The sequence below is a fragment of the Pecten maximus genome, chromosome 4, assembly GCF_902652985.1.
Source record: "Pecten maximus chromosome 4, xPecMax1.1, whole genome shotgun sequence".
Classification (NCBI taxonomy): Eukaryota; Metazoa; Mollusca; class Bivalvia; order Pectinida; family Pectinidae; genus Pecten; species Pecten maximus.
In genome coordinates, this window is record NC_047018.1 from 25,979,050 (window position 1) to 26,000,657 (window position 21,608).

Sequence of the window (21,608 nt, forward strand, 5' to 3'; positions counted from 1 at the left end):
TAATCTTAATAAGGGCACCCCCACTGTCAATTACCTGCACCCTTATTAGGTCAAATACGGTATTACTTGAATGCTGTCCCACTGAAGCAGACCTGTTTAGTCCTAATAAATAGTGTTAAGACTGTAAATATAGATTTAATTGTATGTTGTGAAGACTTCATTTTGGATTTAGTTATCACAGATGTCTGAACATGTTCTGACTTATTCTTAATATGTAATTAACAAAGTATTTATACAGAGTGTTGTAATGATATTATGCCTTTATCAATGTGTTGTTTTGTGTGTGTTTTAATGATAACATGTTTCCCTATCCAGTACTACTGAATTTCACTTACCTGAACATATTTACAGATGTCCTCATATCAGTTGTAATCATGATCATTATACAATTCATTTCATCCGTAATCTACCTTAACAAAATGAACATGTCTAAACTGCTCACTAGGTACTCGATACAGAGTAACTTTATCTCAAGGATATACATGTACAGCACAGTGGAACTGTTTTTGCCATAGTTGTACCTTTTGGATTCAGATGATTTTTTACAACTGTATATATATTCTGTGAATAAATTTTCTGTCTAAATCTATGAACAACTCTTCTTAATTGCATGTTCTTTGATCTCACACCTGAACTATAAGTAAAAAGAAAGATGTATTTTTTCAATCTGAATTGATCATGATGTTATTCAGTGTTAAAGTCATGTATTATATTTCAAAGAAAAATTGAAATCATGGGTTAGTAAGCATTTTACAGAAAAGGCAGAAAAGAAGACTTACACTTGAAATTGATTTCTTTAGAAAAAAAGAAATTATAGTGTAGTTCTAATTATAGCATTTAAGGAATTGTATACCTGGAAAGTAAGATTATAGTGAGTACTAATTTGTTTGGCTACAGCCTGACCCCTACCCCCGGGAACAGGCCCGCCCAGAGCTGCTTTCCTCCCTACCCCAAGGGCAGTATGAGGTGGAGAGAGAACGGGTTGACTTTGATCGTCAGCGCCAGAACGAGGAAATGTTGTCCAAGGTACATATCTCTAGAGGTGTTTTGAAGCTAACAACATGTAGACTTAGTCATACTGATCATTCTCCAGACACTGTCCCTAACACTAATGGTTATACAGACACTGTCCCTAACACTAACAGTTCTACAGACACTGTCCCTAACACTAATGGTTCTACAGACACTGTCCCTAACACTAATGGTTCTACAGACACTGTCACTAACACTAATGGTTCTACAGACACTGTCCCTAACACTAATGGTTCTATAGACATGGTCCCTATCACCAATGGTTCTACAGACACTGTCCCTAACACTAACGGTTCTACAGACACTGTCCCTAACACTAACGGTTCTACAGACACTGTCCCTAACACTAATGGTTCTACAGACACTGTCCCTATCACTAATGGTTCTACAGACACTGTCCCTAACACTAATGGTTCTACAGACACTGTCCCTATCACTAATGGTTCTACAGACACTGTCCCTAACACTAATGGTTCTACAGACACTGTCCATAACACTAATGGTTCTACAGACACTGTCCCTATCACTAATGGTTCTACAGACACTGTCCCTAACACGTATGGTTCTACAGACACTGTCCCTAACACGTATGGTTCTACAGACACTGTCCCTAACACGTATGGTTCTACAGACACTGTCCCTAACACTAATGGTTCTACAGACACTGTCCCTTACACTAATGGTTCTACAGACACTGTCCCTAACACTAATGGTTCTACAGACACTGTCCCTATCACTAATGGTTCTACAGACACTGTCCCTATCACTAATGGTTCTACAGACACTGTCCCTAACACTAATGGTTCTACAGACACTGTCACTAACACTAATGGTTCTACAGACACTGTCCCTAACACTAATAGTTCTACAGACACTGTCCCTAACACTAATGGTTCTACAGACACTGTCCCTAACACTAATGGTTCTACAGACACTGTCCCTAACACTAATGGTTCTACAGACACTGTCCCTAACACTAACGGTTCTATAGACACTGTCACTAACACTAATGGTTCTACAGACACTGTCCCTAACACTAACAGATCTACAGACACTGTCCCTATCACTAATGGTTCTACAGACACTGTCCCTATCACTAATGGTTCTACAGACACTGTCACTAACACTAATGGTTCTACAGACACTGTCCCTAACACTAATGGTTCTACAGACACTGTCCCTAACACGTATGGTTCTACAGACACTGTCCCTAACACTAATGGTTCTACAGACACTGTCCCTAACACTAATGGTTCTACAGACACTGTCCCTAACACTAATGGTTCTACAGACACTGTCACTAACACTAATGGTTCTACAGACACTGTCCCTAACACTAATGGTTCTACAGACACTGTCCCTAACACTAATGGTTCTACAGACACTGTCACTAATACTAATGGTTCTACAGATACTGTCCCTAACACTAATGGTTCTACAGACACTGTCCTTAACACTAATGGTTCTACAGACACTGTCCCTATCACTAATGGTTCTACAGACACTGTCCCTATCACTAATGGTTCTACAGACACTGTCCCTAACACTAATGGTTCTACAGACACTGTCCCTAACACTTATGGTTCTACAGACACTGTCCCTATCACTAATGGTTCTACAGACACTGTCCCTATCACTAATGGTTCTACAGACACTGTCACTAACACCAATGGTTCTACAGACACTGTCCCTAACACTAATGGTTCTATAGACACTGTCACTAACACTAATGGTTCTACAGACACTGTCCCTAACACTAATGGTTCTACAGACACTGTCCCTATCACTAATGGTTCTACAGACACTGTCCCTATCACTAATGGTTCTACAGACACTGTCCCTAACACTAATGGTTCTACAGACACTGTCCCTAACACTAATGGTTCTACAGACACTGTCACTAACACTAATGGTTCTACAGACACTGTCCCTAACACTAATGGTTCTACAGACACTGTCCCTAACACTAATGGTTCTACAGACACTGTCCCTAACACTAATGGTTCTACAGACACTGTCACTAATCACTAATGGTTCTACAGACACTGTCACTAACACTAATGGTTCTACAGACACTGTCACTAACACTAATGGTTCTACAGACACTGTCACTAACACTAATGGTTCTACAGACACTGTCTCTATCACTAATGGTTCTACAGACACTGTCCCTAACACTAATGGTTCTACAGACACTGTCACTAACACTAATGGTTCTAGAGACACTAGATGAAATATCTGTACTATGCTAGTAATACTATTGGTTATACCTCCATGCCAACACTTAGTGACTATAACTATTTTATTGCTGATTGCCTTTACAGTTACCTCCCCTTAGTGACATTACAATATTACTTTTTTTTAATACATGGAGCTTTTAAGAAATGCCCATTGACCAGTATATATTATGTACTTTACTCTAAGTGACCAAACTTCCTTACTGAGTATGGTCATGCTAATAAGTAATAATTGATTCTTAGAACTTCAAGGTTTTTATATACGTATATAATGTATATCATGCAAATACAGATAGTTCTGAATTCATTTAAAAAAAAAAAAATTCATAAAATTCATTATGATTAATTTATGATCTTGTTAAAGAATGATGTGGTAGAGAGGATGAGGTTTGTCAACCAGGTGAGACACTTGTGTGTGATATAGTTGTGGTGTAATTATCGGTGCTCAACAGAATATCTTATAGCTTTACTGACTTGTGAATTTTGCAGCTTTACTGACTTGTGAATTTTATAGCTTTACTGACTTGGAAATTTTACTGTTTGTTGTGAATTTTACAGTTTGTAGTGACCAGTATGAATTTTACAGTTTATGATACATTGTAGCATTTTTGTTATTTTTTTCTGACATTTATGAACCCAAACCAAATTTAAACTTTACCTGAAGTACCATCTAGTTTACTGTGTATTTAGATTTTACATACATACTTTGTGCTGGTACAACTGAGTATGCCTTTTGAAGGGAAAATATTTAACTCACAAACATTAAGTATCATAAAAATACCAACTGCTGAAATGAAACAGTTTATTCCTAAAATAACCTGTTCTATTGATAAATAAGATGGTGATGAACCTTGGTATGGTCCAATACTTGTCCTGTTGTACCTGGCACTGATGTGGTACCTAGACACTGGCTCTGAAGATGTTAGTGTTAGATACCGATTGGTTGTTAATACAGGGTAGAGGAGGATCGTTGTATGAGTGGTGATCTCTTTATTCTTGTCACACCTAACTTCAATTCATATCCTAGCCAGGTATATTTGTAAAATTCTTAGGCTAAGAAAAAATTGTTAAGCTGAGGCCAAATCAGGAGTCAATAATTATCAGGATAATTACATCATGTAATTATTTGATTACATGCAACAGCTTGAGGAGAACAGAATATTTCTAAATCGAATGTACCATCCCTGGAAAGAAAACCCTACACGACAGACACTGAAAGACGCTGTGCCTGTCCACACAGTGTCCGCCTATAACATGTCACCTGTAGGGGGTGATGGTAACGTCACACCTGACGATGACGAGGGGGAACAGGTGGAGGAGGAGCAGGTAGACATGCACGACACTGCATGTACAGCTCTGATGTCATAATACCTGTAGTGTACCATTGTATCCTGTAGTTGTGTCATGGGAAGCAGAGTTACCTCCCTTTAGAAGTTATTTTTGATATGTTTTCTGATGAAACATGAGGTCTATAGTGATGTTTTATCTATATTTATTTTTCATTGAAATAACTGAATTTGATTTTTAGATCATTATTATCAGAATGATTCTTGGAGAATAAAAGCAAGTCTACTAAATAGATAATTATCATTTACATCATTCTTCCTGTTTTCCATGACAACATTTCTACAAATTAAATTCAATTGATGCATGAAACAATTCAGATTAACTTTTTTTTAATTGTTCCTTGTTGTATTGTCTTTAAATTTTGCATTGAATTTCACTAATATGACTGTATATATGTACTAATATATACTCTGCTGTCCACAATTTACATGCAATTCCTTTACAGTTGATCCTTGTACTAAATAGTGTTATATTGAATTGGCTGCTATTGAATGTTAGTTATTGTTGATATAACTTCCGAATTAGGTATACTGTTATGTTGATAACTGATGTATACCATATCTGAATTTGGTATACATTGTATAATATTTTATACATTTTTTTCTTTTTGTTGAAATCCATTCTATTACTTAGTACATTTGCTTCTGATCAGTTTTTAGAAAATATTTGTTTTTATTTGATGCCATACATTTGTTTTGATTGATAATAATGAATTATCTTGATTTAATATCGAAAAAAAAAGTTTTATCTAGATTAAGTTGATGTTTTTTGTCTTCATGCACACCATTCATTTCAGTAAATTTGTATCCTACACTTGATTTATTTTGAAATTTAATTATGTATTAAATTCTCAATGTGAAATTATTTCTTAAGACATTTTACTTACCGGTAACTTGGTACCAGGTTATGTGCTGCATAATATTAGTGTTTAATATTTGAGATTCTGAATAAAACAATTTTTTACCAATTTATCTTTCGATACATGAGAATAAATTATGCATATATAAATTTCTAGATGCAGTAGATGACATTCTGATACTTTGTGTAAGATATTAACATACTGTATATTTGGATTGTTTACAGAAGCAAAACACAGGGAGGAGATTGAAAAGAGAGAAAGATGAAGGACGCCCTTCAACTCCAGGAGGACTCATGAATAAATTAGGGCTAGAACAACAAAGTCGAACCAGTAAACTCAACAATGAACGAAAGTTAGAATACAACCAACTCCTCACAGAGGTAAGGACACTTTATCATAGAATACAACCAACTCCTCACAGAGATAAGGACACTTTATCATAGAATACAACCAACTCCTCACAGAGGTAAGGACACTTTATCATAGAATACAACCAACTCCTCACAGAGGTAAGAACCCTTTATCATACAACCAACTCCTCACAGAGGTAAGGACACTTTATCATAGAATACAACCAACTCCTCACAGAGATAAGGACACTTTATCATACAACCAACTCCTCACAGAGATAAGGACACTTTATCATAGAATACAACCAACTCCTCACAGAGGTAAGGACACTTTATCATAGAATACAACCAACTCCTCATAGAGGTAAGGACACTTTATCATAGAATACAACCAACTCCTCACAGAGATAAGGACACTTTATCATAGAATACAACCAACTCCTCACAGAGGTAAGGACACTTTATCATACAACCAAGTCCTCACAGAGGTGAGGACACTTTATCATACAACCAACTCCTCACAGAGGTAAGGACACTTTATCATAGAATACAACCAACTCCTCACAGAGGTAAGGACACTTTATCATAGAATACAACCAAGTCCTCACAGAGATAAGGACACTTTATCATAGAATACAACCAACTCCTCACAAAGATAAGGACACTTTATCATAGAATACAACCAACTCCTCACAGAGGTAAGGACACTTTATCATACAACCAACTCCTCACAGAGGTAAGGACACTTTATCATAGAATACAACCAACTCCTCACAGAGGTAAGGACACTTTATCATAGAATACAACCAACTCCTCACAGAGGTAAGGACACTTTATTATAGAATACAACCAACTCCTCACAGAGGTGAGGACACTTATCCTACAACCAACTCCTCACAGAGGTAAGGACACTTTATCATACAACCAACTCCTCACAGAGGTAAGGACACTTTATCATAGAATACAACCAACTCCTCACAGAGGTAAGGACACTTTATCATAGAATACAACCAACTCCTCACAGAGGTAAGGACACTTTATCATAGAATACAACCAACTCCTCACAGAGGTAAGGACACTTTATCATAAAACCAACTCCTCACAGAGATAAGGACACTTTATCATACAACCAACTCCTCACAGAGGTAAGAACACTTTATCATAGAATACAACCAACTCCTCACAGAGGTAAGAACACTTTATCATAGAATACAACCAACTCCTCACAGAGGTAAGGACACTTTATCATACAACCAAGTCCTCACAGAGGTAAGGACACTTTATCATAGAATACAACCAACTCCTCACAGAGGTAAGGACACTTATTATGAAATACAACCAACTCCTCCAGTGGTGAAGGACACTTTATCATAGAAATACAACCAACTCCTCACAGAGGTAAGGACACTTTATCATACAACCAACTCCTCACAGAGATAAGGACACTTATCATACAACCACTCCCTCACATGAGGTAAAGAACACTTTATCATAGAATAAAACCAACTCCTCACAGAGGTAAGGGACACTTATTATAGAATACAACCAACTCCTCCTCAAAACAGAGGTAAGAAAGCACTTATCAGACAACCAACTCCTCACAGGAGGTAAGGACACTTTATCATACAACCACTCCTCACAGAGGTAAGGACCTTATCATACAACCAACTCCTCACAGAGGAAATAACACTTTATCATAGAATACAACCAACTCCTCACAGAGGTAAGAACACTTTATCATAGAATACAACCAACTCCTCACAGAGATAAGGACACTTTATCATACAACCAACTCCTCACAGAGATAAGGACACTTTATCATACAACCAAGTCCTCACAGAGGTAAGGACACTTTATCATACAACCAACTCCTCACAGAGGTAAGGACACTTTATCATAGAATAGAACCAACTCCTCACAGAGGTAAGAACACTTTATCATACAACCAACTCCTCACAGAGGTAAGGACACTTTATCATAGAATACAACCAACTCCTCACAGAGGTAAGAACCCTTTATCATACAACCAACTCCTCACAGTGGTAAGGACACTTTATCATAGAATACAACCAACTCGTCACAGAGGTGAGAACACTTTATCATACAACTAACTCCTCACAGTGGTAAGAACACTTTATCATAGAATACAACCAACTCCTCACAGATATAAGGCCACTTTATCATAGAATACAACCAACTCCTCACAGTGGTAAGGACACTTTATCATACAACCAACTCCTCACAGAGGTAAGGACACTTTATCATAGAATACAACCAACTCCTCACAGAGATAAGGACACTTTATCATAGAATACAACTAACTCCTCACAGTGGTAAGAACATTATCACCCGATGATGAGTAGAGACAGGAAATATATATCTGCCAGTTGTCATACTCCTGTATAACCTTAAAATGTCCATTCTCTACCGACGTCATTTACACAATCGTCATCTCATTAAAAGTTTGTGTAGCAACTAATTACAACCTGCTGCTATAAGTAGAATTTTGATTTGCTGTATCAACTTAATTTGATATCAAGCTGTCAGGAAACTTACACTAAATAGTGAATAATGTGAACATTGTTTTATGTTTTCGTACTGTGGTAATATGGGTTATATAAATTACTATATCTAATTATAGCCTGTTAGCCTTCATTAACAAGGTATAAATAGTCCAGTATGTATGATTTCAGCAAGCTATGGCTATACGAGACATGACCAAATCTTATGCTGAGGTCTTGGAAACTGAGAGATTGGAGGTAAAGGGGGATAACCCCTGTGTGGCTAATACCTCACTCCATAACTTAGCATCCTGTACTTCATCAGTAGAGCTAAGGTGGAATAGCTAGACTGGCAAGTCTCTGAAGCTTATACTCTCACTTGTCAAGTACTGAAGCTATTTATCAAGTATTACAGTTAGAGTGAAATGTTTGTGTATATTATATCAGCTTATAACGGAATCGTGAGATAAAGTGTATTGTTGTAGAAGTGTTTCGTGGTAAGGTATAACACTGAAAAGAGACAACATCCATATAGCCTCTAGTAATGTGTGTTATGTCACTAATCTTATACACGCACAAATCACGTTTATCAGTCAAGGGGAGTTAATCCAAACAGTATATTTTATGTAAAAGTTTAGGAGCCTTAAAACCGTAATGGTTATAACAAATTTCAGAGAGGAGGCAGGCCCCGTCGACCATCCTCTGAAAAGGGCACACGATACACAGAGGTAAAAGGTCCACATGGCATTAAATGCATGCTTTGTATCTTTGGATGTGACTTGTGTTGTCAGGGTTGTTTCATTGCTAGCCATTTCTCCGAAATCTTGTTTTAGATGAAGTCTTGTGAATCTGCTGCCATGCACGTCTTCCTCTTGCTTACATATATATCATGCTGGTCTTAATATATTGTTATTAGTCTCTTACCGATAAAACCAGGGGGACTATATATAGGTTTCCTCCTGTCTGTCTGTATGTCCACTCAGTTTTATGCACTTTTCTCAGCCATGCTTCAAATTATGTTGGTGAAAGTTGGTATGCAACTTCAGTATGAATAGCTACAGATCAATTTCGAGTTTCAGGGTTTTTTGGTCAAGGAAAAAGTCACTGTTACTATTTTTAGCAGGGGCTGGTAGGGGACATACATTGATTGCTTTAGCAGTACCCAGCATTCTTGTATACTCTTATACACATTAGCAGGGAAATCCATAGGATGTTTCCTGTATAAGGATATACCTTATACCAGTATCCATATTGCACCTTTATGAGCACTTCGCTTGTCATTTTCTAACAATCAATGTATATACAGTAGAAACATGTGATTTTTGGAGCTCTTTGATCTTCAGAATGCGATCTTGTATTAAATTTAAATTGCTTTATATAAATGATATTGGATCGACCAGACATTGATATTGAATTGCCAATGTTCCGTGTAATGCTGCATTTCTGTATCAGTTGTGTTTTAGCATTAACCATGTGTAATATAAGGAAATGAAATGTTGATTACCAGGTAGATCTGATATAGATCAGGTATGATGTTACCTGATATAGATATAGCTGCTGTGTTGTATATGATGTATGTATGTGTTGTGATGTCAGATGTCGCCTCTGTCCACAGGACCCTCGCCAGGTCCGCGGCCGTCCTCCCCAGAGGCCTGACTATAACTCTGTAGGTTCATATGTATTGTTGTGGCATGATCATTGTATTCTTCACACCTGTACACATATTAATATCAATCCCTCCACACCACAACATGACCATTGTATTCTTCACACCTGTACACACCTCCACACCGTGGTCTTTAGAACACATTGATTAATTTGATGAATGACCCGCTCTCTGACTTATCTTCACCAAATTAATATTTATGCATTTATATCTAACCTTTGGTAGTCGATCCAAATTAACATACCCTGTTCTAGATGCAAAGGTCAAGGTCATTGGTGAAAATCACATATGTCAAATACATATATGATTTTTAATATCTTAAAATTTAGTTGAAATTACCATTCAAATGTTATATAATTTTGGAATATTGAAACATGTTTTCCAGTCAAATTTAAGAGAGAGGAGTCATTAAACAAGGATGTTGATATGGTTTGGATTGGTGGCCATTTGTGAATAATTCTATGCCAGGTCACAGGTCATAGGTCAAGATCTTCATAATGATAGATCACAAGATTTAGCCAAAACAAAGCATCATTTGTGTTTATATCATACATTAGAATACTGATGGTGGGTACCAAGATCTGTCTGAAATTTGCTGTATACATATCAGTGAGTTGAATATCAAGATTCCAGCAACAGGGTTATACAAATTGTACTTGGCAATTAATTTATTGGTAAAAAAAACATGGATTTTTTTATTTTTCTTCTGACAAAAATATTAATAAAAATCAATAACATCTCCTACTTGAGGTTATATCCAAAAAAACATTAAAAAGAAATAAAGCATAAATGAAATAGATGTATTGCTGGTCACTTGAATGTAGTCTGTGTGTCCCCACCAGTGGTGTTGTATACCCGTTTGTCCTTGTGTGTCCCCACCAGTGGTGTTGTATACCCGTTTGTCCTTGTGTGTCCCCACCAGTGGTGTTGTATACCCGTTTGTCCTTGTGTGTCCCCACCAGTGGTGTTGTATACCCGTTTGTCCTTGTGTGTCCCCACCAGTGGTGTTGTATACCCGTTTGTCCTTGTGTGTCCCCACCAGTGGTGTTGTATACCCGTTTGTCCTTGTGTGTCCCCACCAGTGGTGTTGTATACCCGTTTGTCCTTGTGTGTCCCCACCAGTGGTGTTGTATACCCGTTTGTCCTTGTGTGTCCCCACCAGTGGTGTTGTATACCCGTTTGTCCTTGTGTGTCCCCACCAGTGGTGTTGTATACCCGTTTGTCCTTGTGTGTCCCCACCAGTGGTGTTGTATACCCGTTTGTCCTTGTGTGTCCCTACTAGCGGTATTGTATACCCGTTTGTCCTTGGGTGGTTGGATACACACTATGATAATCACCTAATGGATAACTGGTCAAGGTCATTATTTTTTATGGTTCATATTTTCACAGCTTTTATGGAAAAAAATTAAGAAAAAGAATTAAAAATTATGAAACAGGCCATTAAAGAACATTTATGTTTACTAGCAGGTATCTAACTTCAAGATTTTATGCTTTCAGTGAAAACTAGTGAAAAAGATAAAAACCTTAAAGGCTTGAAAATAAAACCTTAAAAGTACCAGTATATCCTGTACCCACACACGTTTTACTACACTTTTAATCTCTACAGTTTTTTTCACACTGACTTTGGATTTTATTTCTGTTTTATCATTAAGATTTAGATCATTTTTCATTAAGGATCTTAGATAAATTTTATAACAAGCTTTGACAAGTTTCAGTAAATGACATGGAATTGGATTTAATTTGAGATTATTTTGATCACCTAGACACTCAACATTGTACAATTACAATTATTTTAGTAAAGTGTAAGGATTACATCCTGTCTGACTGATTATAGTATACACACAATACGTGTCACAGTTAGAGCACCACTTTGACAGTCTTTTATTGGCAGTGTTAATTAGTGAGGTTTACTGATGTGTAACAATTAATGTAACAACATTTAGATTGTATGTATTGTCTCAATATACCCAACTAGATCAATCGTTATGTCATACTAGATTTATTATCAAAGTATAATTGCTGAAAGAACCAAATAAATTTTGCGTTCTTCCTTACAAGGAGTTTAGGGATACGTCTATATTTTGAGTGTTCAGTGTCAAGTATCCAAAATTACTGCTATGATATTATCTGATGGACAGAATGGTTTGTAACATGAGGTGTTGGTTTGTAAATATTGACAAGATTTTAATGAAAATGGATGACATTTCTGGAATGCATTTTGACATAAAGACAATATATGAGTTTCAGATTCTGTATATTATACAGGTATGCTAGTGTCCAATTTTGTTTGATTATGATTGCACTTTTTCAGACTCCGCCTCGTAACCGGGCTCGATTTGAAGATGTCCAGCCCTGAGAGTTTCAATGGAGGACTCCCAGGCCAGTCAGCAGTGGACAATGAGGTAATGTTTCACACCTTTATATGTTTATAGATCTGGAGTCTGAAGTAGATACACTTTACATGTTTATCGTTCTGGAGTCTGAAGTAGATACACTTTACATGTTTATAGATCTGGAGTCTGAAGTAGATACACTTTACATGTTTATCGTTCTGGAGTCTGAAGTAGATACACTTTACATGTTTATAGATCTGGAGTCTGAAGTAGATACACTTTACATGTTTATCGATCTGGAGTCTGAAGTAGATACACTTTACATGTTTATCGTTCTGGAGTCTGAAGTAGATACACTTTACATGTTTATCGTTCTGGAGTCTGAAGTAGATACACTTTACATGTTTATAGATCTGGAGTCTGAAGTAGATACACTTTACATGTTTATCGATCTGGAGTCTGAAGTAGATACACTTTACATGTTTATCGTTCTGGAGTCTGAAGTAGATACACTTTACATGTTTATCGTTCTGGAGTCTGAAGTAGATACACTTTACATCATTTGAATTTCCTTACCACATGTGATGGTCTTAATTCCCCAATTCTGTGTTAGTCTTTGTATCTGGAGGCTCAATTTCAGGTGAACAAGACCAATCAAGAAATCATTACTTGCACTGTGAAGTCACTATCGTTATGATTTTTTCCTTTTCATCATCTGCAACATATAAAAGTGAATTGTATTTTGGACTCTAAATTATATTTACACCTTTACTATGTTTTTCATGATTTTATTATGATATTTTTGACATTTCAGATTTGTTCTAACATTTTATGTGTTTTGTTTGACAGTGTTTTCATTAAAATGGTTTGCTTTCAGTGTAGGGCAATTACATTTATTTCATAATTATATATGTAAGAGCTAGGATATGTTCTTTCCAGAATAAAACTCAAATACATGATGAATGTGTTGTAGACCAAAGTTTCTGTTTTCAGTTACACTTCAGTCTTCATTTAGATATCAATAACTTAAGAAAAAGTGCTTGATTTGATGAGAATTTGTTAAAGTAAATTATAGATACATGTAAGTGATCTGTGATATGAATTATGTTGAGTGCTAAGACTGCTAAGGGTTTTGATAAACAGCCAGTGCCTTTGTGCTGTAGGACCAACTCAACTTATCATTTGATTCGCCAAGAAGCTGGTCGATGGAGTGGTTTGAACGTTCCAAAGACTATAATGACGTTAAACCGTACTCCGTAAGTCTCTGTGCATGGCTTCTTGTGCCATCATCTCAGAGTTATGTCCCTTCCTCAAGATTCAAGTTTTGATTCAGGAAAAAAGATAAATTTTTGACAGTTTGAATTTTGTTTTGTAAATCTTTTTTTTGTTAATAGTTTTTGCTATAATATTTCAATGAATGAGAGGGGATATCACTCACCATGCAGCCAGCCGCCATGTTTTTGTCATGTTTGCTGTAGATATATACATCATATATATCTGTGGTTGAATGCTAACTTGAATCATTGTAGAATATGTGTTACTGTAGATGCTATTGACATTTAATATTTGAAAGATTTCAATATTCAGTGATCAATTTTCAGTCTTTACAACACATATCGTTGTTGTTTTATCACAAATGAGACTTTAATGTAAAGACTGAAAAAGCTGTGTGCTGGTGGCAACGCTTGGTGATAGAAATTTAATGTACAAATATTCTTGTTGTGTTTTGTAGTGTGGCTGGTAGCATTCACAATAAATTATAATATTTTCATGTTTTATATTCTTCATAATTTTTTGATAGATTTTCATCCTGAAAGCTCCTTTTTATATTTCTTTTTGTGTCTCGATCACAATGAAAGAAAAAAATTATTTATTTTGATAAACTTATATTTTCTATTTTATCTATTCAAGTTCATGAAAGTTAAATTTAGAGATAAACATTTTCACAATATTTCATTGATATTTTAAACCTGTTTTTATGTTTGCACAAGTTTTGTTTCTTGTCTTGTAGACTTTTAGTATTTTTTTTTTCTGGTTTCCGTTTGAAATTAAATAAAAAACAAAAAACAAAACAAAAAACAAAAACACAACAAAAAATAGAAATTAAAAAAATTGGATCTTCAATTCCTCAAATCACCAATTGAATATGTTAATTATGGTCCTAATAATTTTGTCTGGCTATTAAATCTCTTACTTTATCTGATTGATGCCAACGTTTAACACTACTGGTGTTAGAAAGTGCTGTACATAGCATGAGTTATGGCCCCTGAATTTGTTTTTAACAGTACATGTATTTGTGTAAACTTCACATTGTTTATACAAGACGTGTTGAAGTACACACTTGTGTGTGATAGCCTTTTTGTATGTAAGGTTAAGGTACTCTGCCCCACCAAACTTCTGATTTTAGACATCGTTATTGGTCAGACAATTTAAGTTATGATAATTACTAAAGTAATGCCAGTAGAGTGGAAATCTACACTTCAGGTGACACTGTCATTCTAAAATGGATATGTACATATTCCCTATAATATATATATATATATATAGGGTAAGCTCAATCTGGCTCCAGTGTATCAATATACCCATGTTGTTAACTGACCAATCATATGCTTTTAAAAGTTTGGTGAATGAGTAACTAACATTTAAGGGCTGCAAACAACTGGAGATTTCTGTTTTTGACTAACATTCTATAGCCAACAGTTGAAGTGCTGTGAAAAAAGGATGGGAGTTTCATCAACAACACCTTCGAGATAATAAACATTGAGAATCCTTACCTTAAGAGCAGGTAACCTCTTCCCCTATAAACAGTCTGTGTCAAACATTTATGTCACGTAGATGCGGAAAAAGGTGGAAAGAAATGACGAATACAATGAATATTTGAGAAATAAAGAAGAGAATCAAAGATCAAAATCTGCGGATAGGCGCCCTCCTTTGCCCCGGGAGCGGGAACGTCCGAGATCTGTAAGTAATCTTACTCACAGAAAATACAATGTAAAGTGTCCTATATCCCATGTCTGATGGCTGAGACACCTCGTCATTATTTATTGCAGCAGAATTGTTCAGAATAATCAAGGTTCAGTGCCTGTAATATTTAACTTGACATCTCCTTGTGTTTATTCTATGATAAAGACTATACATAGATATATTGATTTCTCCTCTCCACTAGAAGCTGTTTAGGGGATGTATTTAGGGTATAATACGGAATGTTCTTACTTTAAGTTAGTACCTGTGTATTAAGACCTTATCTAACTGGTCATTAAATAGTACCTTTATCAACCTTAGTGTGCACTTCATTAGAAACCTAATGGACGACTACAGGTCCATGATGATCACACAAATCTATTGAGTTGATGTCGGATGTGTACCCCTGGGTACTGAAATATGTCGGTTATTACTGTTGGTGAGAGTGGAGTGTTGAATTATAGATGAGTGTGTATACCCAGGTCTTGAGGTAGTGTAGGTACTGTATAACGTGTGGTCACTCAGTGGTATTGTGCTGCACTACTTACTCTCAGTACTGGTCAGTGGATTAAAATGGACGGTTAGAGAAATGACAGGATAGGGAGACAATTATAAAGCTACACATGGATAGATTTCTAGAAGAAAACACAAGTTTTTCTTTTGTAAGTATTTCAGGTATACATATTGATCCTATGCCCAGTTTAATAAGACATCTAAGTACTTCATTCTCACTTTATATATAAATGTATATTGTTTTTAGATTAGGAAATTATTCGAATTGATAAAATTATGCATTTTTTTCCATTAAATTAAGGGAGATAATAAATAAAGGGAGATAACTCTCCTTGTGTTGATGTCTGTCATTAGTTGTTGTGCTGATATATAATTAGATTGTCTAACAGATAATGACTCCAGGCCTTTGTTTATTTCTTTTGTATAGTGATATTGAGGTAAATAAGTCGTGATGATAAAAATACAGTCTTCATTGCTTAGCCATTGTCTTCGTTCAAAGATATTTAAATGCCTGATTAGTTGTCTATAGGCAGTACCAATCACACCAGAAATAGGTCATTGTAGTACGTGTATATGCAGTATTCACCATTGTAGCTATAACCAGCATGGTCAGGTATGTGCTTGTGTCTCCGGTACCATTCTGGATATTTTACTCAATTTTACATGGAAAACTTTCTCTGATTTACCGGTGACTGTGATAGTGTGGACTATATTCTTGTATTGTAAGTTTGATTTAATTGAAAAAGGAATTAATATAACCGTTGACATGTCTATGGTAAACAGATACACCTGTAAATAGATACACACTAGCTAACCCCATAATAGTATACATGTAGTAATGTAACACGTTGAAAACATTTCAGATAAAAAATCAATCACATTGATAGATCAGAAAAATGAATCTATAAACACATTTTCCTTAATTATAAATAAGAAAAATGGCTACCTAGCTATATAGTTCTGAATCGCAGAGTCCTGTAACGTCACCAGAGAAAATGACAGTCAACAATATACATTTGTATGTTGATGTCTTCATTTTAACTCCCATCCTTTTGAGACTGTAGACTTGTGGTCTGGGTTACTAATAGCTGTAGCTGTGTGTCCTGTCTTGTTTGCTGGATATTTGTGCATTCATTGATCATTACCAATCACATTTTCTCTTAAAGTTCTTTTTCATTTAGAAATAAAATATGAAAGATGTTCAAAATATTGTATAAAATTTTAAAGGAATGGTTTTGAAGTTATTTTAGAGTTTCATACCTGTAATAATTTTATCGTTATCAAGGGTTAAAAAAAGAAAATAAAAAATTTCAACATAACAGTGAAATGCTAAATGTACCTTCATGTCGGTGAACAATGATCAGTTACTGTAGGCTAAATTGTAGCTGTAGGATTGTTTTGATATAGGTATAAAATGTATTTCCTAGATTTTTGGAATATGTTGGTTTTAAATATACATGAATACAGAGACATGGAAGGAATTCACCATCACAAGAGGAGGTCCCTAGGTTAGACCTTGAGCGTGGTCCCCCCCCACCAGCTCCTCGCCGTAAACAAAAGGTACATTCTACAAATAATTGATATATCTCAGACAGTACCACCTTAATCAAGATACTAAAATTTGTGTCCTATAGTTTTATTAATAGTTTCATATTGATATAGTTTACTAAGAAGTTAGGTAACAAATTCCTTACTAAGGACTTAATGATGACCTCCTTAATACAAAACTAAATGATGACATCATTGAGCAGAAAAGAAATGATGACCTTATTAAGAATTTAAATGATGAAAACCTGACTAAGAAACTAAATGATTTCGCCCTTACTAAGAAACTAAATGATTTAGTCCTTACTAAGAAACAATACGATAAAATCTTTACTAAGAAACTGAATGATTTCGTCCTTACTTAGAAACTTAACAATGACATCCTAAGAAACTAAATGATGAAATCCTCACTAAAAATCTAAACAATGACATCCTGACTAAAAAACTAAACGATGACATCCTGACTAAGAAACTAAACGATGACATCCTGACTAAGAAACTATATGATGACATCCTGACGAAGAAACTAAATGATGACATCCTGACTAAGAAACTAAATGATGACATCCTGACTAAGAAACTAAATGATGACATCCTGACTAAGAAACTAAATGATGACATCCTTACTAAGAAACTAAATGATGAAATCCTGACTAAGAAACTAAACAATGACATCCGTACTAAAAAACTAAATGATGACATCCTTACTAAAAAACTAAATGATGACATTTTTGTTAAAATTACAATTATTGTGCTACTAATATTTAAGTTCAACCAAACTGCCATCAATATCTAAGAATGAACTTGAAACATTATATGCTGATCAATTTTGTGTATGTGCTTAGTTCAGAGTTTAAACACGATTTACTGGTTTGGTGACTGCTGAATTACTTTGAGTCACAGCTAATTGGGAGAAGTAATTATACTATGCATATCAAATGGACAAAATTTGTTTTAACATTAGTATTTCTAGTATATTTGTCCTGGAATCGTGTGGAGGTTGTAATTGAATATATCATGGACTGTTTTGTGACAATGGTTGACAAGTCTTCTGTTGTAACATGTCGACAGTAATTAAAAAACAGGGACAGCTATATCTGGTATCTGTACACAGAACTAAGTCGTATGGCTGGCTGATACCATCTTATAATTACTAGATATTGTGTATGTGTGTGCAGTTCCAAAACAATGTTGGATAAGCATTTAACATTAATGCATGTAAAGACTCATTAGAGTGTTTCATTGGGTGGGAATACTCTCAGATCATCAAAATAAATTTGTACACAAACAGAAATTGAAAACTTAATTTGTGAGCTTTCGAAAATGTCTGTTTCCTTTGTCAAGCAAAGACTATAATAATTGTTGGTGTTCTGACAGCTGAAATCATTATAATCAATTATAATATCTGAGGGGGGAGGGGGGGTCAGTATCCTGAGGGGGAAGGGGGGATCAGTATACTGAGGGGGGAGGGGGATCAGTATACTGAGGGGGGAGCAGTATACTGAGGGGGAAGGGGGGATCAGTATTCTGAGGGGGGAGGGGGATCAGTATCCTGAGGGGGAAGGGGGATCAGTATTCTGAGGGGGAAGTGGGGGATCAGTATCCTGAGGGGGAAGGGGGGATCAGTATCCTGAGGGGGAAGGGGGGATCAGTATTCTGAGGGGGGGAGGGGGATAAGTATTCTGAGGGGGAAGGGGGGATCAGTATACTGAGGGGGAAGGGGGGATCAGTATACTGAGGGGGAAGGGGGATCAGTATCCTGAGGGGGGAGGGGGATCAGTATACTGAGGGGAAGGGGGATCATTATTCTGAGGGGAAGGGGGATCATTATTCTGAGGGGGAAGGGGGATCAGTATCCTGAGGGGGGAGGGGGATCAGTATACTGAGGGGGGAGGGGGATCAGTATACTGAGGGGGGAGGGGGATCAGTATACTGAGGGGGAAGGGGGATCAGTATACTGAGGGGGGAGGGGGATCAGTATACTGAGGGGGGGAGGGGGATCAGTATACTGAGGGTGAAGGGGGATCAGTATACTGAGGGGGGAGGGGGATCAGTATACTGAGGGGGGAGGGGGATCAGTATACTGAGGGGGGAGGGGGATCAGTATACTGAGGGGGGAGGGGGATCAGTATACTGAGGGGGGAGGGGGATCAGTATACTGAGGGTGAAGGGGGATCAGTATACTGAGGGGGGAGGGGGATCAGTATACTGAGGGGGGAGGGGGATCAGTATACTGAGGGGGGAGGGGGATCAGTATCCTGAGGGGAAGGGGGGATCAGTATACTGAGGGGGGAGGGGGATCAGTATTCTGAGGGGGAAGGGGGGATCAGTATACTGAGGGGGAAGGGGGATCAGTATTCTGAGGGGGAAGGGGGATCAGTATTCTTAGGGGGAAGGGGGGGATCAGTATACTGAGGGGGAAGGGAGATCAGTATTCTGAGGAGGAAGGGGGGATCAGTATTCTGAGGGGGAAGGGGGGATCAGTATACTGAGGGGGAAGGGGGATCAGTATTCTGAGGGGGAAGGGGGATCAGTATTCTGAGGGGGAAGGGGGATCAGTATTCTTAGGGGGAAGGGGGGATCAGTATACTGAGGGGGAAGGGAGATCAGTATTCTGAGGGGGGAGGGGGGATCAGTATACTGAGGGGGAAGTGGGGATCAGTATTCTGAGGGGGAAGTGGGGATCAGTATTCTGAGGGGGGGGGGGGGGGGATCAGTATTCTGAGAGGGAAGGGGGGATCAGTATACTGAGGGGGGAGGGGGATCAGTATACTGAGGGGGGAGGGGATCAGTATTCTGAGGGGAAGGGGAGATCAGTATCCTGAGGGGGGAGGGGGGATCAGTATTCTGAGGGGGAAGGGGGGATCAGTATTCTGAGGGGGGAGGGGGGATCAGTACTCTGAGGGGGAAGGGGGGATCAGTACTCTGAGGGGGAAGGGGGATCAGTACTCTGAGGGGGAAGGGGGGATCAGTATTCTGAGGGGGGAGGGGGGATCAGTACTCTGAGGGGGAAGGGGGGATCAGTACTCTGAGGGGGAAGGGGGGGATCAGTATTCTGAGGGGGGAGGGGGGGGATCAGTACTCTGAGGGGGAAGGGGGGATCAGTATACTGAGGGGGAAGGGGGATCATTATTCTGAGGGGAAGGGGGATCATTATTCTGAGGGTGAAGGGGGATCAGTATACTGAGGGGGGAGGGGGATCAGTATACTGAGGGGGGGAGGGGGATCAGTATACTGAGGGGGGAGGGGGATCAGTATACTGAGGGGGGGGGGGGGATCAGTATACTGAGGGGGGGAGGGGGATCAGTATACTGAGGGGGGAGGGGGATCAGTATACTGAGGGTGAAGGGGGATCAGTATACTGAGGGGGGAGGGGGATCAGTATACTGAGGGGGGAGGGGGGGATCAGTATACTGAGGGGGGAGGGGGATCAGTATCCTGAGGGGAAGGGGGGGATCAGTATACTGAGGGGGGAGGGGGATCAGTATTCTGAGGGGGAAGGGGGGGATCAGTATACTGAGGGGGAAGGGGGGATCAGTATTCTGAGGGGGAAGGGGGGATCAGTATACTGAGGGGGAAGGGAGATCAGTATACTGAGGGGGAAGGGAGATCAGTATTCTGAGGAGGAAGGGGGGGATCAGTATTCTGAGGGGGAAGGGGGGATCAGTATACTGAGGGGGAAGGGGGGATCAGTATTCTGAGGGGGAAGGGGGATCAGTATTCTGAGGGGGAAGGGGGGATCAGTATTCTTAGGGGGAAGGGGGGATCAGTATACTGAGGGGGAAGGGAGATCAGTATTCTGAGGGGGGAGGGGGGATCAGTATACTGAGGGGGAAGTGGGGATCAGTATTCTGAGGGGGAAGTGGGGATCAGTATTCTGAGGGGGGAGGGGGGATCAGTATTCTGAGAGGGAAGGGGGGATCAGTATACTGAGGGGGGAGGGGGATCAGTATACTGAGGGGGGAGGGGATCAGTATTCTGAGGGGAAGGGGGGATCAGTATCCTGAGGGGGGAGGGGGGATCAGTATTCTGAGGGGGAAGGGGGGGATCAGTATTCTGAGGGGGAGGGGGGATCAGTACTCTGAGGGGAAGGGGGGATCAGTACTCTGAGGGGGAAGGGGGATCAGTACTCTGAGGGGGAAGGGGGGATCAGTATTCTGAGGGGGGAGGGGGATCAGTACTCTGAGGGGGAAGGGGGGATCAGTACTCTGAGGGGGGAGGGGGGGGATCAGTATTCTGAGGGGGGAGGGGGGGATCAGTACTC

At 38.5% G+C, this 21,608-nt stretch overlaps 2 protein-coding genes across 23 annotated transcripts in view; both read left to right on the forward strand.

The window, feature by feature from the left end:
* Positions 1 to 299: 299 nt before the first annotated feature.
* LOC117326470 (probable maltase-glucoamylase 2) lies at positions 300 to 5,918 on the forward strand. The gene is made up of 5 exons (XM_033883218.1): positions 300 to 314; positions 898 to 3,048; positions 3,634 to 3,669; positions 4,413 to 4,595; positions 5,700 to 5,918. The coding sequence occupies exons 1-5, from the start codon at positions 300 to 302 to the stop codon at positions 5,916 to 5,918; spliced, it is 2,604 nt and encodes an 867-aa protein (XP_033739109.1).
* The window catches only part of LOC117325625 (centrosome and spindle pole-associated protein 1-like), a 76,448-nt gene continuing 60,564 nt past the window's right edge, over positions 5,725 to 21,608 (forward strand). For 15 of the 22 annotated variants that reach the window (XM_033881992.1, XM_033881993.1, XM_033881995.1 and 12 more), the window contains exons 1-5: positions 8,538 to 8,584; positions 9,942 to 9,992; positions 12,304 to 12,394; positions 15,161 to 15,286; positions 17,267 to 17,359. In XM_033881992.1, the coding sequence (XP_033737883.1) occupies positions 8,553 to 8,584; positions 9,942 to 9,992; positions 12,304 to 12,394; positions 15,161 to 15,286; positions 17,267 to 17,359 (393 nt within the window). In that variant the 5' untranslated portion in view covers positions 8,538 to 8,552. Of the gene's footprint in view, positions 5,856 to 8,537; positions 8,585 to 9,000; positions 9,055 to 9,941; positions 9,993 to 12,303; positions 12,395 to 15,160; positions 15,287 to 15,702; positions 15,949 to 17,266; positions 17,360 to 21,608 lie in introns of those variants that run through there. The other 7 variants (XM_033881998.1, XM_033881999.1, XM_033881988.1 and 4 more) reach the window with 6 other exon arrangements.